The sequence below is a fragment of the Python bivittatus genome, unplaced genomic scaffold, assembly GCF_059951505.1.
Source record: "Python bivittatus isolate LINGU-HERP-01145 unplaced genomic scaffold, Pbiv_v1 ctg000560_np1212, whole genome shotgun sequence".
NCBI lineage: Eukaryota > Metazoa > Chordata > Lepidosauria > Squamata > Pythonidae > Python > Python bivittatus.
In genome coordinates, this window is record NW_028277083.1 from 10190495 (window position 1) to 10206531 (window position 16037).

The following is a 16037-nucleotide window of genomic DNA, read 5'->3' on the forward strand; positions in this document are numbered from 1 at the left end:
ATCCCATCAAGTAGGAGGTAGATGCAATGTCTAGACACACACACAGAATGCATCAATGTGTTATGAAGCAACTGAAAAGAAGACAACCTTTGGCTTCTTTATAAAGTTCCCAGAGTCCCAACAGACCATTATATTGGCACAGTTTCCCATCTGAGAAGAAGAAATGCCCCAAAATGTACTATATTTCTTAAAATAGGCATTATGAATTAATGAGGTGACACTGAGTTAGGCTCAGTTCCTGGTGAAGGTATGGTCAAATGTTCACCATCCTAACTTCTATTTGGTAATCATTCCAATATTAATCTTATCCATACATCTTATCTATTATCTTTCCCTTCTTCTGTTCCATCAACTTTCTCAGGTATGATTGTTTTCTATAGTCCATAATTCATTCTCATCACCTGCCCAAAGATACATGTATCTACTTGCTGATTGTTCACTCATGGAAGTAATCAGCCTTTGTCCAGGGCTGACTGACCAGTTCTTTGCCAGCTCATGGTTCTTTTAGTAACCATCTTGAAATCCATAGTTCAAATACATCTATCTTAATTCTCTCACTCTTTCTCGACTGTCCAGTTTTCACAGCCTTGCATTATCACAGGAAAGTTTATTGCTTTAGAATAGAATAATAGAATAGAATAATAACTTTATTGTCATTCCACTCTACACCAAGTGCATAATAAAATGAAATTCCGTTGCAATTGGCTTACAATCATACACTAAAATACAACTGAGAGACCTAAGTTACTATAAAATATACATTCTATACATTTGATATTAAACATTCAGACCTCTAATAGCCTGGGGGACAAAGCTATTTCCCAATCTGGCTGTTCTACATCAGATACAGCAGAACCTCATCCCAGAAGGTAACAAAGAAAACAGGCCATGATGAGGATTAACTCTTCTGATCTTTGTTGCAATGGAAAGGACTTTATCCTTCATAAAATAGGCAACTTCCATACATTCCTTATCCAAAACCCAGGGACACCACCCTTCTCAACCCCACCCAAATTAGGGGCATAACTCTGCTCACTTTGCATGATTGCCCCATACCCTTGACTCTGCAATAGAAGTTTGGTGGAGACTTCAGCCACCAGAAGGTTGCGATCTCCTGAAATAATCCTTTTCTTCCTCCCATCTTCCTCTCCTGACTTTGCTCTTTCCTCTTCCAGATATCAGCTACCAGACCAACTACTTTGCTTGGGAAAGCCCAGGCGTTGGAAAATACTTGACAGCTCTGGCAGCCCAAGGACTCTCCTTCCTTCTCCTGCTCTTTCTCATTGAGACTAACCTCCTCTGGAGAATGAGGACCATTGTCTGCGATTTACGACGGAGGCGAAAATGGGTGAGGCTTTTGTACAGAGGAGTCCCACTCTTGGCCGAGTCCTTTGGAGCTTCTCCAAGATAGACTTTCCACCCAAATTCTGTGTGATATAATGGGTGGAGAAAGTGGCTTCATCTGATTAAAACAAAGCAAATTGTGGATGCAACAATATGCCTAGAAGTGTGTACGTAACACCCAGTGAATTTTCAGAGCTTGGGAAAGTTGCTGGCCTGCTCTCAAGAGTTACAATGATCTAAGCCTTCAAAGTGGACCTCAGCAGCCTTCCACAAGCTGCTATCTCAGTATAATGTTAATATGGTGGTGGGGAGTCATTAAATGCTTGCAGTATAGTCATATTAAGTATATTGAATTTATTTGATTTCATCTATCCTTCTGGACATAGGTAGGTATTTTATATACCTTCTTCCTACTGAGACCAATACCCAAGGGGGCTAACTTTGCCCCCAATCCTCAGAGTTGAAAAACATAAATTAAAACTAAATCGCAATTCAAAGCCAGCAGAGTGGGAGGAAAGTTGCATCGTTCTGGACGTACTGAAGGTCTAGAACAGTGTTTCTCAACCTTAGGAACTTTGAGATGTGTGGACTTCAACTCCCAGAATTCCCTAGCTAACATGCTGGCTGGAGAGTTCTGGGAATTGAAGTCCACACAGCTTAAAGTTGCCAAGGTTGAGAAACACTGCTGTATATCAATACAATTTATTGGGATTTATTAATGGCTTATTATATCAGTTTCTAAGGATTCAGGGAATGAGTCTATAAGTTGCACATGAAAGAAACCAACCTTTTTGTTAAAAATATTGCATTTAAACATAAGAATATGTGCTGTGCTTGTCACAACTGCTGCCTTCTTAGAAGAGGCATGTCCTACTGTATGATGAATAGAAAGCTAGTTTTATTTATTTCTTTTAAAGAATATATTACTCAGATAAATCAAAATGATATGCAGAGGTTTTTCTCCACTGATGTAACTATAAATTCAGTATTACCCTCCTGCTTGTTTTATACGGAATAAAACAATCACTTGCTTCTGATGTCTGCCTTTGGTTGACTTTCATGCTGTTCAACAGGTCATGCTGTTGAACCAGGTTCCAGTGCTACCAGAAGACCGGGATGTTGCTGACGAGAGAAAGAAGGTGCTGGAATCACCCACAGCATCCATTTCTTCACTGAATAGTCCTCTTGTGATTAAGGAGCTTACCAAGGTAGATGTTCAGCATAGCTTCTAAACCTGGTATCTCTCACCAAAACCCCATCAAAATAATGCAAACCACTTTTGGAGTGCCTCCTTTCTAGGCAGAAAATCCCACCATTTCTCCTAAGAAATGTTAGATGGTCCTACTGGGTCATGAAGCCCTCAAAGTAACTCTGTGGTTCTCCAACAGTGGGAACTGTACTGCTAGAAGGATAGGATGCAATGACTCTAGATAGGATGCAGTAGTCCATAATGTTAAGTAAACCCTTAAATCTTATTGCAAGCAATAAATATAACAGAATCCCTGTAAATACAGAAATGGTCTTCTGTGAAAAAGGATTGGCTTTTATTTATTGATTTGATTTTTATCCTGCTCTTATCTTGGGTCAGCTCAAGGCATGTCCATACCTAACCTTCCATGGCTAAAGGAGGAGAATTCATGGTCTCCTGGTTTCTAGCCTGGTGCTTTAACCACTCCACCAAACTGCACTAAACATTTGCTTCAATTACAGTGGGACTCAGGTTCTTTGTTACGGGAATTGGTTGAGAAAGTTGAGAACCACTAGAGCAGTGTTTCTCAACCTTGATAACATTAAGATATGTGGACTTCAACTCCCAGAATTCCCCAGCCACAAGGAAGTCCACACATCCTAAAGTTGCCAAGGTTGGGAAACCCTGCACTAGAGAGTCATTGGTAAGCGGGATGTGCAGAAAAGCAGGGTATAAGTTGAAATAACCACACCATCATCATCATCACCATCAGTAAGATAAACACTAATCACAATAACAAGAAGCAATAAAATAAGATTTACAAACAACAAAAACATTAATAGTAATCATAGCATCTCATAATGAATGGTGATTTATATATGTATATATATACAATAATAAAAATAATGAATAATGAATAATACTAGCAATAATAATGCCAGCTTTATATATTTCACATCTGGCACTGTTGTTTTCCCCAACTTTTGTTTTTCCAGGTGTACAGTAGTAGGGATTCCTGTCTGGCTGTGGACAGGATCTCTCTCGCGGTCAGCAAAGGAGAGTGTTTTGGCCTTTTGGGTTTCAACGGGGCAGGCAAAACGACAACCTTCAAGATGCTGACGGGGGACGAGAGCATCACCTCAGGAGATGCCTATGTAGATGGGCACAGCATCCTGGCCAATATCAAAAAGGTAACGGGCGAGTTGAGACAAGATGACAGTTGTGGCTGATGAAGTTGACGAAGTTATGGATTCCTGCTCTGGCCTGGATGATGCTTGAGGATCCTTCTGATTCTGGCATTTTGTGACCCCAAGGAATTTGTGCTGGCAATATCTGCGATGGGCTAACTCAAGGGTGCAGGCTGTTTCACTCTCCAGAATCTATTCTGCAAAGAGAAAAGACTGAGCGAATAAGTCAGGCAGAGAGGGGGGAATGACAGATGTCCAAGTCCTCATACAGATTCATTTATGGACAGGGGTGGTTGTTACCCTCCCCACCTAGCTCAGCTCCATGATGGGAAACCTCCAGGCTTCAGTGGGATCTCAAAAGCTTTGCCTGCAACACCTTTCAAAAGTGGCTGGCAAATTGTCATTCTGAAATGGGAGGGGAGCGGAAGCCATCCCTTTAACTGTATTTAAGTAACTAAACTAAATTCAACTTGGGTGTTGGTCTGGGGCCCTACCACATCTTTATCTTGATCTTTGTCCATTTTGGCGGGTATGAATTCCAGTACACCATTCTAGGGCCACCTACAGCCTTGGACCATTCTGCAGCCTTGATTTGAGCTGAGTCTTGAGAGGTTCCCAGGGGCCCAAAACTTCCTGGGGGAGGGGGATCCATGGTGAGCACGGCTGCTATGCTCCCCTTTCCAGCTGTTGTTTTTCGTGACAAGTAGCAGCAAATACTAACCATGAGTGCATTTCTCAGGTCAACATTAGGCATTTGGGGAACTGGAAGGGAGAGACACAATTGCAAGGTGCAGTTAGGATCCTTCTAGCTTGCTGACATGGCTACCTGCAGAAGCTCAAGGAGACTAATGCGGGGATCGCCCCTCATTTTACTCTTGCAGCCACACTCTTGGGTGACTGAACATGATTAGCTTGTGGTTTGTGGTTGAGTGAAGACTTGAATCTGGCTCTTCTTGGTCCCACTCGAGCCCTCTAAGCTGTACTAAACACTGGTTTGGAGGAGCAACCTGATGGCTACTTGCTATGGAGCTAATTGTCCAAAATCACCCCCATATCCCCAAACCAGGATAATTAAGACCATCACTCTTTAAAGGTTGGTAGGAACCCAAGGGCTTCCACAAGCAGGTAGGCTAGTGATGTTCTTCTCAACTTGATTTTGTCTGCCTTCAGGTCCAGCAACGGATCGGGTACTGCCCTCAATTTGATGCACTTTTGGATCACATGACCGGGAGGGAGACCTTGAGCATGTATGCCCGTCTCCGAGGCATCCCTGAGCGCTACATCAGCAGCTGTGTGGAGAACATGCTTCGGGGGTTGCTCTTGGAACCTCATGCCAACAAGCTCATCCGCACGTACAGGTGAGAAGCATTCGGAACCAGAGGTGGGTTCACATCCTACGCTAATCCATGATGTGATTTCTTTGGGACAGAGTGGGAACTGGGGCTAAACTGTGATTTGTTGAATGGTAGGAAACCCTGATTAGAAATTGCTGGTTGCAACTGGGTCCCACCACTCTCTTTCTCATGGCCTTTCTCCTCTCTGTCTCTGCAGTGGTGGGAACAAGCGGAAACTGAGTGCAGGAATTTCTCTCATTGGGGGACCTCCTGTGGTGTTCCTGGATGAGCCCTCCACTGGCATGGACCCTGTGGCCAGGCGCCTTCTATGGGATGCTGTTGCTCGGACACGGGAGTGTGGGAAGTCCATCATTATCACTTCTCACAGGTTGGACCTGTTTGTCAGTCTTCCATCACCCTGGGGGAAGGGAACAGATCTCCCTCCCCCTCTAGCCTTTGTCAGCCTCAGTTTTCCCATCAGTTGACTGGAACAGTCATGACCTATCTCACTGCACCTTGTAAGACCAAACATAAGGAAAAGGAAAAGTAACAAATTGAAAGCCCACTGGATGGGATGATCCTACCAAGTAGGTGAGATATTGTCAGGCTCAGCCCAAAGAGACAATGCAAATACAATGCAACTCCACGAGACAGTGCAAATACAGTTCTGTTGCGTTTATTAGCTTCCACCTCAAGAATCTCACCAGACTGAACCCAAGTTCCCAAGCCAGCCAGCCACAACACTGTGAATTCCTCAGGGAGGTACCAGCCTCATCTTCTTGAACTTCCCACGCTCCTGTTGGGGGCTGAGAACACGCTTATCTCCCTGAGCATGGCCTTCATAAGTCCATTCCATCACAGATATAGATAGAGTTGGGGTTTTCCAAGGGCTTTTTCTTTTGGGAGGGGAGCAGAGAGATCATTTGTTTTTTTAATATTCTGCACTGAGCTTGTTCCAGTCACCCACCCCTGTTTTTGGAATAATAGGAAGCTGAAATTCAACAGTGCAGTCAACATGGGCTGGAGGGACAAAGTTATGGGGTGGTTGCAGCTTTTAGAGATGTTGGTGGACCAGCCCTGCCACCCAAATTGAGCTCTTCTTCTTCCTGCTGGTTCTCAGCTCTCCTACATCCACAGCTCTTGCATTTGCTATTCATTTCCCCCCTCCCTAATGTTTCCACCCCTTTCCTGCAGCATGGAAGAGTGCGAAGCGTTGTGCACCAGGTTGGCTATCATGGTGAATGGGCAGTTCAAGTGTCTGGGTAGCCCTCAGCACCTGAAGAGCAAGTTTGGCAGTGGGTACACCCTGCTGGCAAAGACCCATAGCGATGAAGAAGGCCACGTGGAAGACTTCAAGGCCTTTGTGGAAAAGACATTCCCCGGTAAGCCCGCTTTGCAATCACGCACATATTCCAGCTATCCATATTGGGTCGTCCTGCCCCCTGTTCTGTCTTGCCAGAAGCTCTTCCTTCTTTAGAGTCCACACGCAGGGATGTGCAAAGCGGTTGAAGGAGGGGCGCGTGCACAGCTGCTTTGCTTCATTGCAATGCCAGTTGGATGTGCACCCCAGTTGAGAGAACCAGGATCATTTTGAGAGGCCACTGCACCAGCCTGCCAAAAGACCCAGCTGTCTTATGGCTTCACGCCAACTCACCGTAACTAACATGTTCTGCAAAGCACAATTCGTTTCTTAAAAATAATCTTTACTGAAATTTTTAATAACAATGCAGTAGTAAAAGACAATGCAAGCGAAACTTAGGAGGTGCAAAGAAAAAAAAGAAAGAAGCACAATTGTGAATGCCTTCTTCAACTGTAGAGAGCTTCCTTGAAAGGTTAAGGAAGAAGTATGCAAAGGGTCTCCTTTTCTTTTTCTTTAAGCCTTGGGGGAGATGGGGCCTCCGCTTTCCTATCTGTAAATTGGGTACAGCAGTGACCTCTCTCAAGGCCCCACACAGGGAAAAGATATTGAAAGCGCAATAGCAATGAAGAGAAGGCCTGTTGCCCAGTTCTACTGTGGTGGATCATCTTTTGCAAAAGGTGATTTCCTCAAAAGCAAGATATTAACCAAAGGAGATCTGACTGTGTAGAGAATTTCCAGGGTTCCTTTTGCCCATCAGAGCACCTGTGGCAGTTACGTACTGAGTTGTGTGCATTATATAGGAAGTTTGTTATTGGAGCATATTTTCATTCATTCATTCATATTTATCAATTTTAATCAATGTTTATTCTGTTTTTACTGTAAACCGCCCAGAGTCACTCTGCAGTGAGATGGGCGGTGACAAATGTGAAATATAAATATAAATAAATATAATCAGAATTGAAAATCGGTTTAAGTTTATCCTGCACATATTATATTCTATATTCATTCCTTTTCTCTCTATAAGAGGGAGAGTTGCTGTTTAATCCACATTCCTGAGCATTGGATAGATTGAATTTTATCTCAATCCAGGACCAGGCTGTAAAAAGAAAACTGTGTGTGCACAACAACAAAATGGATAATATAAATTGTAAGCATTAAAACACAGCCGCACTTAAACCGATGGGTCAGCCTTGATATCCCCTTGAGACCATCTGCTTGCTAGTAAGCATCTTCCCAGAAATCAATGTTGTCCCTTTCAAAATAATGTCAGGATTTCAATCAGATAAAATGAGTGTAATGTGAAATGGGTCAGATCTGCCTAGGGGGTGTTATTAATAAGTGAGGAAATTCTCATAAAATGAACGATGCAGTGAAACTCCTTGGACCTTGAAAGACAGGGCAATAGCCATTCTGTAGAATAGAGCACTGTTTCTCAACTTTGACAACTTTAAGAGGTGTGGACTTCAACTCCTAGAATTCCCCAGCCAGCATGGCTGGCTGGGGAATTCTGGGAATTGAAGTCCACACCTCTTAAAGTTGTCAGAGTTGAGAAACACAGGTATAGAGGGTAAGGAAAATGACCTTGAGGGAGATAGGCAAAAGGAGATGAAGCATCTTCTGGAGCAAAACGAGATGAAGTCCAAAGCAATGAGATAACATTAAGAAGCAGTTCAGGTAGACACCTCCCTGATTCTCTGGAGTATAAGAAGGGGGAAGAGGTCCAGCAGAATTATACTTGGCAAGACTTATTACAACCAGTCTCAACAAACACGTTTTAGCCTTCCTGTGAAGTTGATTTCCTGGTCTGGTTTACCTAGTGGGGCTGACAATATGGGACACCTACAATCCACTGTGCCTTTGCAGAACATTTAGTTGAGACATTAAAAATGCACAGTAGTACTTTGGAAGGGAATCCCCCAAAGCGGTAGGAAACCAGGGCAGAGATTTTCATCCAATGGTTGACCACGCTTAATAAGGATTGCAGATTGTTCTTTGGGGAGGAGGGGTGTCTTAGAAAACAGACTTGGCTTATCTTCTGCTTTCCCTTTCCCAGAGAGCATCCTGAAGCATGAACATCAGGGCATGGTCCATTACCACCTCACCAATAAGAACCTCAGTTGGGCACAGGTAAGGCTGGGGAGAAACAGCTCGGCTGGGCTGGAGCAATGGCCAATGGTGCAAATTCCTTCCTTGCTAAGAAAAGGGTTGCATATTTGTACAGTGCTGCAGAAGTAACCTGTAACAAATGAACAGGGAAGAGTCTAGAACAGCTCAACACGTGAAGGCTAAGATCTTTAGTGGGAACCCAACTTCCTTTTTCCATGCTGGCCTTGACATCTCATAAGTTTATGTACCTCGGATGGAGGCTGTGGCATGGAAGGAGCACTCTGTCAAGGACCCCTTTCTCTCCCTGTGTGTCTTATGTCTCCCAGGTGTTTGGGACACTAGAGAAAGCCAAAGAGAAGTACTGCATAGAAGATTATTCCGTGAGCCAAATCTCCTTGGAGCAAGTCTTTATGAGCTTCACGCGTTTCCAGCACTACACAGAGGATCGAGAGAAATGAGTCCAATCTTCTCCAGCCTGTTTTTGCGGACTGACCTGTTGCCTATAACATAGTATACAAAGAGAAGGTAATTTATAGTATCAGCCATGTCTCCAACAAGAAAAGGATGGACGTATTCTCACTGGACAAGTGGTACACCACAGTACTGACATTATGAGGATGAATGCATGGGTTGTATGTATGTGTTGACATGTCCATTTGTCTGTGTGAGGCATGAGGAGAAATGCTTAACCATCTTTCAAGGCAGCTGGGATGTCCTACCAACTCTCACGCTACCTTGATGACAATGGGAGGGCACAGCCTACTACAGTCATGGAGGTAATTAACCCCGAATCTTGGGACAATTCAATAATTCAGTATATTGGACACTAGGATACTAGTTTCTTCTTTCTTCCCCACCCTCCCAACCTCATCTTCTTGAGAAGTTTCCATTGGACCAGTGTCGGTGTCATTGACCTGCCTGCATGTCCCCGATTTTGGAGCGTTGACAGCACGTACTCATCTGTATGGCTGTGATCCACATGTGTATGTTCAGACAAAACTCTTTGGAATCTACCCATTCACGGTCTGTTTGCAACCATTGGATGGTGAAAAAGCAAGCACGTAAATGAAAGAAGCAAGCCATTCTGAGCCCTTCCTTAGATCACATCCAGGGAATAGATTTTGCTCTTCAAGAACTAGTGAAGCAAGATTTAGCATCTCCACTTTCCTGGTGAGAATTTTACAGGTTTACCTGGACAGAATCCTTCTGTATCCATACTGCATACCGTACACCAATATCTAAGTTTCTTTTCTTCTGCTTTCCAGAGACCTCATGAGCATCAGGCCACAAGCAAGGTTCATGAGCTTTGTCATTGCAAAGCTGCCTTTGATGTCATTTTGAACAACTTTCCCCAATCTGGGTGCCCTCGGGTGGGCAGACTTCCAACTCCCAGGATTCCCCAGCAAGCGTGCCATTGCTGAAAATTCTGGGAGTTGATATCTGTACCGCTGGAACTCATTCAAGCAGAGGAAGTTGATTCAGAGAGATTGTGTCTGAAAGCTTAGAGCTCGGTGCTCACATCAGCTCAGAACTGTTGCTAGCTGCAACAAGGTAGAAAATCCATTTTGTTGGCTGTCTTATTGCTTGCTGATTCTTGTAGACGTGCTGGACGTGGCAAAGGAAGCCATAATTCTGTTTCTGGAAACTCAGAGAGCCAGTGCGTTCTCTCTTACGCTTTGACATTACAACCTATCCTGGGTGCCTCATCCCACATCTGAGATCAGCCACAGGCTCCCTCTGCATTTTTCCCCATTGAAATCCATTGATACGGAATGGCAGCAGACAACAATCCATCTTGGTGCACAGGGAGACAGTTTTATTTTTCACGTATTTCATTTTACAACCAAAGACCAAATCATAATGGAGTTATGCAGCCCAAAAAAGCCCTCTTTGAATGATGGGAAGGTCATTTATAGCTTCCATGTATACCTACGCAAAGGCCCCACTCTGTTAAATAGCTGTTTTCCAACCCAATCAACTCTGGTTTGATTGGAGTACAATTTCTGTCATTTCCAGCTACTTCCTTGCTCAGTCCTGGTTCCTTGGTTGGATCCCAAGTTTCCCCAAGGTAAGCTCTGAAGTGCTTCCACTAAGATTATGTCCTGGTTGTTCCTGCTTTTAATACCTGGGGAAGGAAGGGGCTTATAAGGTGAATTAACCTTGGAGGAATTTTTCCCCATTCCCCATCTTTGGAGGGCATTTCTCTACAAAATTATCCTGTCTAACCCACCTTTTAGTATTATATTTTAGAAAAAGGTTGGACCACAAAGGGAGGATTGAAGTGAGCCATTCTTCCATCAGATCTAGTGACTAGATTTCATAGGGCCAGATGTGCTGCTGGCCAGATGTGCCATCCACCAAATCCAGTCTTGGACACCTGCTTGCACCTGGCAAACTTGAATACATCTGCTCTGCATGAAGCCCTCTATATGCTACTTGCTAGATCAGCAAAATACTTTTTGGGGGATGGGGGTGCAGCCAAAAAACATCCTGTTTCTATGGAGGCTTCAGTCATGGTGCTTGAATTTTTATTCTGGGCCTCCAGCTTTTATTCACCCTGTCCACCAAGGGGCTTACAATATTTCCTGCAACATCACTGCTTTTCATCCAGATAGGACACAATGTGACACAAATATCTTCCTTCCTTCCTCCCTCCCTTGGAAGATGCTTCTAGACCATAATAAGTAAGCTTAGAAATTATAGTGGTAGGGTTTTTAAGGGTGACCGGGTTCTTTGGCACCGAGGAGAAGGGAATTATGCTCTGCATAATTCTTCCATTCTGTGTGGTTCAGCCAAATGATGGTTGCATCTCAATGTTCAGTGATGGCTTTTCTTGGCACACTGAAAGTCTGCTTTGGAGACAAAGTCCACAGTCCATCTGCCAGTTGTGTCTTGCAAAAGTTCTTGGAAACTGGAAAAAAAAAAAAGACCATGCAGGGTTCTCTTCTCTGCTTAACAAATTAGGGGCTAAAACTCATTGCTATTTGAATTGATACATAAACTCATTGCTGCTTGAATCAATGCAATATATTAAATGAGCATCTGTACATCTGTTAGCCAGAGGAGAAATGGAAATTAGGTGGGACCAGGAAGGGAAAAGTTAAAGGAGGACCCAGGACTTATTCTGCGGTGGCTTCAAATTAATAGTTAACTTTTAATTTTTGCTTCTGTGGAGATGTTTTAGTTTGTCCTTTAGAAAGAACTGTGCCTTTCGGTGCTTGTGTCTGCATGGAGTCTTGTCAACAGGAACACAGACCATCCTTCTTCCTGTTAAAGCTGAGCACTCAGGAGCTGCCTGGCTTTAAAAAAATTCTATCCCCTTTTTTTGAAAATGATGTCACCCCTTCTTGAACATCTATATTAGTGTCTACAATGATCTGGACGTGATTCCAAAACTGACGAGCCAATTACCAAGTTTGTAAAGAACGTCCTTGCGAGGACAATTTAATACCTTTGGATTTGTAAAATTTCAAGCAAACCAATGGAAACCCCATGACAGCAACAAGAAGCAGGGTTTCCAAGCAGGTCAGAAGATCTTTTCAAAATTATGCAAGGGAGCAAATCAGGTGGAGAGAAGTTGCAGTTACTTAGTCATGAGTTTATGGCACTCTCTGCCCTGGGCGTAGTCATGTTTTCCAAAGGGGTGGAGGGAAATCTGTAGGAATGGAGCCCTGATGGGTCTAATTATTCTCCTTGTTCTGAATGCCAGTTGCAGGAAGCAACAGAGTGTTTCCACCTGCCCAATTCACAGGCTGGTGTAAGGGCTTGATTGTTGCGTGCTGCAGTTGCATAATGTGGATCTAGCAAGATTGGACCTGGTTACGAGTACATCAGCTGGGTACGCAGCTTCACCAACAAGGTCCTCCTGGAGGGTTGTGATTGCAGTTCCCTAATTTCCCTGTAGCAGCTGCTAATCCTTTGAGATTGCCTTTTCCTTTCCAAAAGTATAACTCAGGATGGTCCATATTCATACAATATACTGACTGTGCGTGGCTCCAGGAGAGAATGACCTGATCCTACTACCCTTGCTCTCAGCAAAACAGCCTGATCCTGTGACACTGTAATCTATCTGTGGACACCTGAGGGAGAGGGGGGAGACAGAATCTATCCTTTCTTGCCCCTGACCTACAAAGCCCTCCACTGGGCAAGGCAGTTCCAGCAAGTGGTATAGATTCCTCCTCCTCCTCCTCCTCCTCCTCCTACTACTACTACTACTACTACTACTTGGTAAGGCAGTTCCAGAAATTGGTGTAAAACTACTTCCTCCTCCTCCCTGTGCTGGTAGATGTGGCTGCTTTAAATAACTGGTAAGGCACCATGCTAAGATTTTTTTGGGGGGGAGAACTTTTTGCAAGCAGAGTAAGAAAGCTATAGGTGGGTAAGTTCTTCGTTCCTTGAGAAAGAGAGGCCCTGTTGCTTTTAGTAAATGGGCAGCATAGAGTTTCAGTCATCAGCACTGGTCCATTTTCGGACACTTGGTCAGTTTTGTGTAGCTCAAGGCACTGGTTTCTGCCTTTACTGTAGTCTGCAGCAGATACGCAACGAGAGGTCTTCTTGTGACACTCAACAGAGGTTCAGCCAGACGATTCCTTTGATGCCCATCTTTGCAAGTTGCACTGAGAAATTTCTTCTTGTAGAAGGGCTCAGGGAGAGGACACTGGCTTCCTTGCCCCTCCTGGTCTCTGCAGTTGCCTTCTTCTCTTGGGACCACCACCAACACCCCCCTCTCCATGCATCAGTGGCTTTGAAAAGTTAGCAGGGGTCTTCAGTTAAAAGGAGAGTATCAGCAAGCAAATTTCTACATTGGGCAAACTTTGGGAAGGGGGACTTTTTCCTTTATCTGGTTCTACCCCCACATTTTTTTGTGCTTATCTCAATGTGCAATTTTTTTTAAAGATGTTTTCTCAGTAGAGAGAAAGGGATAGAAATGTCTGCATCACCAGATTAATTTCTGCACACTGTGTGAAAGGATGAATAATTGGGGTAGGGGAAAAAATGTGAGCAGAGACACACTGGAGCCCTACTTGGCTAAATTCCAGGACCCAGACTACCATTTAGCCATGATGAAGGCCTCCTGGGCCATCTTTGTTCCTTGCCCTGTGTCTAGGCACATTTTATAGGGTTTCAGGTTTCTCAAACGTTTGTTGTGAAATATTCTGAAGTTGTCCACACCTGCTTTTGTCACGGTTCATTGGCTAGTTGGTACTTTGGCTCACACTAGAGTTCCCTTTCTCTTGCACAAGTCCCTGCATTTTTGCACAGTGTGTGTGTGTGTGTGTGTGTGTGTGCGCGCGCGTGGGCATGTGCGTGCATGTTCAGATGAATTTAGTTTGTGCTCTGATTTCTCAGGTCTGTCTTTGCTTCGTTCGCAAGACGCTAGGCCACAGTGATTTTAGCTGAGGAAAGAGGGAAATCAAAGGGTTGGGGTTGTTTTCTCCTGCTCTTGGCGGTGTGAAATATTGTGGTGAACTTGCCACGGATTAAGCCACAACAATGCCCATAAGCTACTATGGCTTCCACCAACGTGTGTCATTTTTATATGTTCATGTTTCCTCTTCCGTGTTTCCGTTTAAGTTTGGGCACTTTCTGTGTCTGCATGCAAAAATGGAGTGCCCTCCAAGATAACAAGGATGGATTTTAAAAGGGGACAGGGGGTGAGTTCCTTTCTCAGATGTGTGCGTCTGTCCACTCCATCGCTCTTCTGTGCTGAAGTCAGCTGCAATGGTGACATTTTCCCATCTCAAAACAAGAAAATAAACTGGATTTTCAAGACAGAGACTCCAGACTTTTTTCCTTACGCATGAGGTGCATTAAGACCTATTATGGAATGGGGTTGGCACGCTAGAAAAAACACATTCTACTTTTCAGGCACCCAAAATGCCTTTGGAGGGAGCAAAATTCTAGATGGCAAGAACTACGATTGGATCTAAATGTTGAACAGCAAATATCTGAACGCGTTTCTCTTTATTTTGGGGAGAGGCTGGGGAGGTACCTCGATGTTACACAGCTGCCTTATTTTTACTCTCTTTATTGTATTTTTGTTACATTTTTAATAGCACTTTTTAATGTTTTTTTCTTCTTGATAGTGTATTATTATTATTGTGTTTTCTATTTCTTTTTTTGGTTATTAAAAAAAAACAGCGGCCTGATTGCCCAGACATGCTATTTCCTCAAAAAAAAGGCAAAGGGTGTCAAGAAAACTCAGACTTCACCATCCTGACACTGTAAGATTAGAAATGGGGGCTGTCCAAGTTCTGCTTTTACCTGGTGGAGTTTCCATTTTAATAGATTGAAACAGCTAATTCATGGCTCAACAATTGCCCAGACTGGACCCTCAACCTAAACCCCAGAGAACTGGTGTCTCTGCAAAATCTGTTATTGCACACTTTTGCAGATCACAGTCCAGTTCATCAGTAAGCTATTGACAATATTTTCAACGGAATAATTCTTTCAAAGTGTTTTGGGTTTATTATCACTTTTAAAAAAAATCATTCCCTATGTTGTTCCTTTTTTTTTTAAAGAAAAAAACAAGGAAAAGGGGCTTAAAAATCTACAGATAAATAAACAGGCAGTGGATTGAATCGACCATGATCGGTGAAATGCTTATGGAATAGGGGGGTTTTTTTCCCTTTAAGGTGTTACAAGGCTCTTTATATTTTTCTGCAACAGACAAAGATGGTGATCCACGGACTGAGTTTGCACAATGTGCTTCAATCTGGTTACTGATTTATTCCATTTTCTGGGATCCTGCAACACCCTTTAATAAAATAAAGAGGCTTTTTAAGCTGCCCCCAAACCCCTAATCACGGTTAAAAATAACCAAGCTTAGCAGGTGGCAGAAACGCCTCCAGAAAACCTTGAAATGACCCAGTGAAACATGGTTTGTGATTTGAGATGCTTCTCAGCCAAACTGAACCAGAAGGGAAAACTCAAGACCCCATTTTAGAAGCTCCTGTATTTGTGTACCGGATTTTTACCATGCATTCATGCAAAGGCTGAAAAGACTGGAACAATTAATCACAGAATGGCAACCTAGCAGGGCCCTCAATCCTCCTGGCCAAAGGCTGCTGTTTCCCAGGCTGCAGTGGGGGGGGGGGGGACGGGGGGGACAGAGGATGAGTGGCAAAAGGGACTTGCATGCCCAGTGCCTTGCTCTGCACATCAGAAGCTGCCAAGCCAAGTCCAGCACAATGAGATGACTGTGTGGAGTTTCTGCAAAGATTGTGTAGGGTTCAGCCAACAGCAGTTGGCCAAGGCCATCTAAGGCAGCGTCTCTCAACCTTGGGAACTTTAAGGTGTGTGGACTTCAACTCTCAGAATTCTCCAGCCACCATAGCTGGCTAGGGAATTCTGGGAGCTGAAGTCCACACATCTTCAAGTTGGCAAGGTTGAGAAACACTGATCTAGGGTGTACGCAGAGGGTTTGTGGTCCGGCGGCTTAAAGCATGAGAAATCTTGCCCTCAAATGCTTGCCCGTTTGGAAAAAGCTCCCTGACCAAGATGGGAACTCAAGGTCA

General features: G+C 43.8%; 1 protein-coding gene across 2 annotated transcripts in view; it reads left to right on the forward strand.

Annotated features, from left to right (window-relative positions):
• The window catches only part of ABCA3 (ATP binding cassette subfamily A member 3), a 65242-nt gene extending 50950 nt beyond the window's left edge, over nucleotides 1-14292 (forward strand). For both annotated transcript variants that reach the window (XM_088148172.1, XM_088148173.1), the window contains exons 25-32: nucleotides 1176-1348; nucleotides 2418-2552; nucleotides 3529-3723; nucleotides 4891-5078; nucleotides 5272-5442; nucleotides 6249-6436; nucleotides 8468-8541; nucleotides 8847-14292. In XM_088148172.1, the coding sequence (XP_088004298.1) occupies nucleotides 1176-1348; nucleotides 2418-2552; nucleotides 3529-3723; nucleotides 4891-5078; nucleotides 5272-5442; nucleotides 6249-6436; nucleotides 8468-8541; nucleotides 8847-8978 (1256 nt within the window). In that variant the 3' untranslated portion in view covers nucleotides 8979-14292. The remainder of the gene's footprint in view (nucleotides 1-1175; nucleotides 1349-2417; nucleotides 2553-3528; nucleotides 3724-4890; nucleotides 5079-5271; nucleotides 5443-6248; nucleotides 6437-8467; nucleotides 8542-8846) is intronic.
• The last annotated feature ends 1745 nt before the right edge of the window (nucleotides 14293-16037 follow it).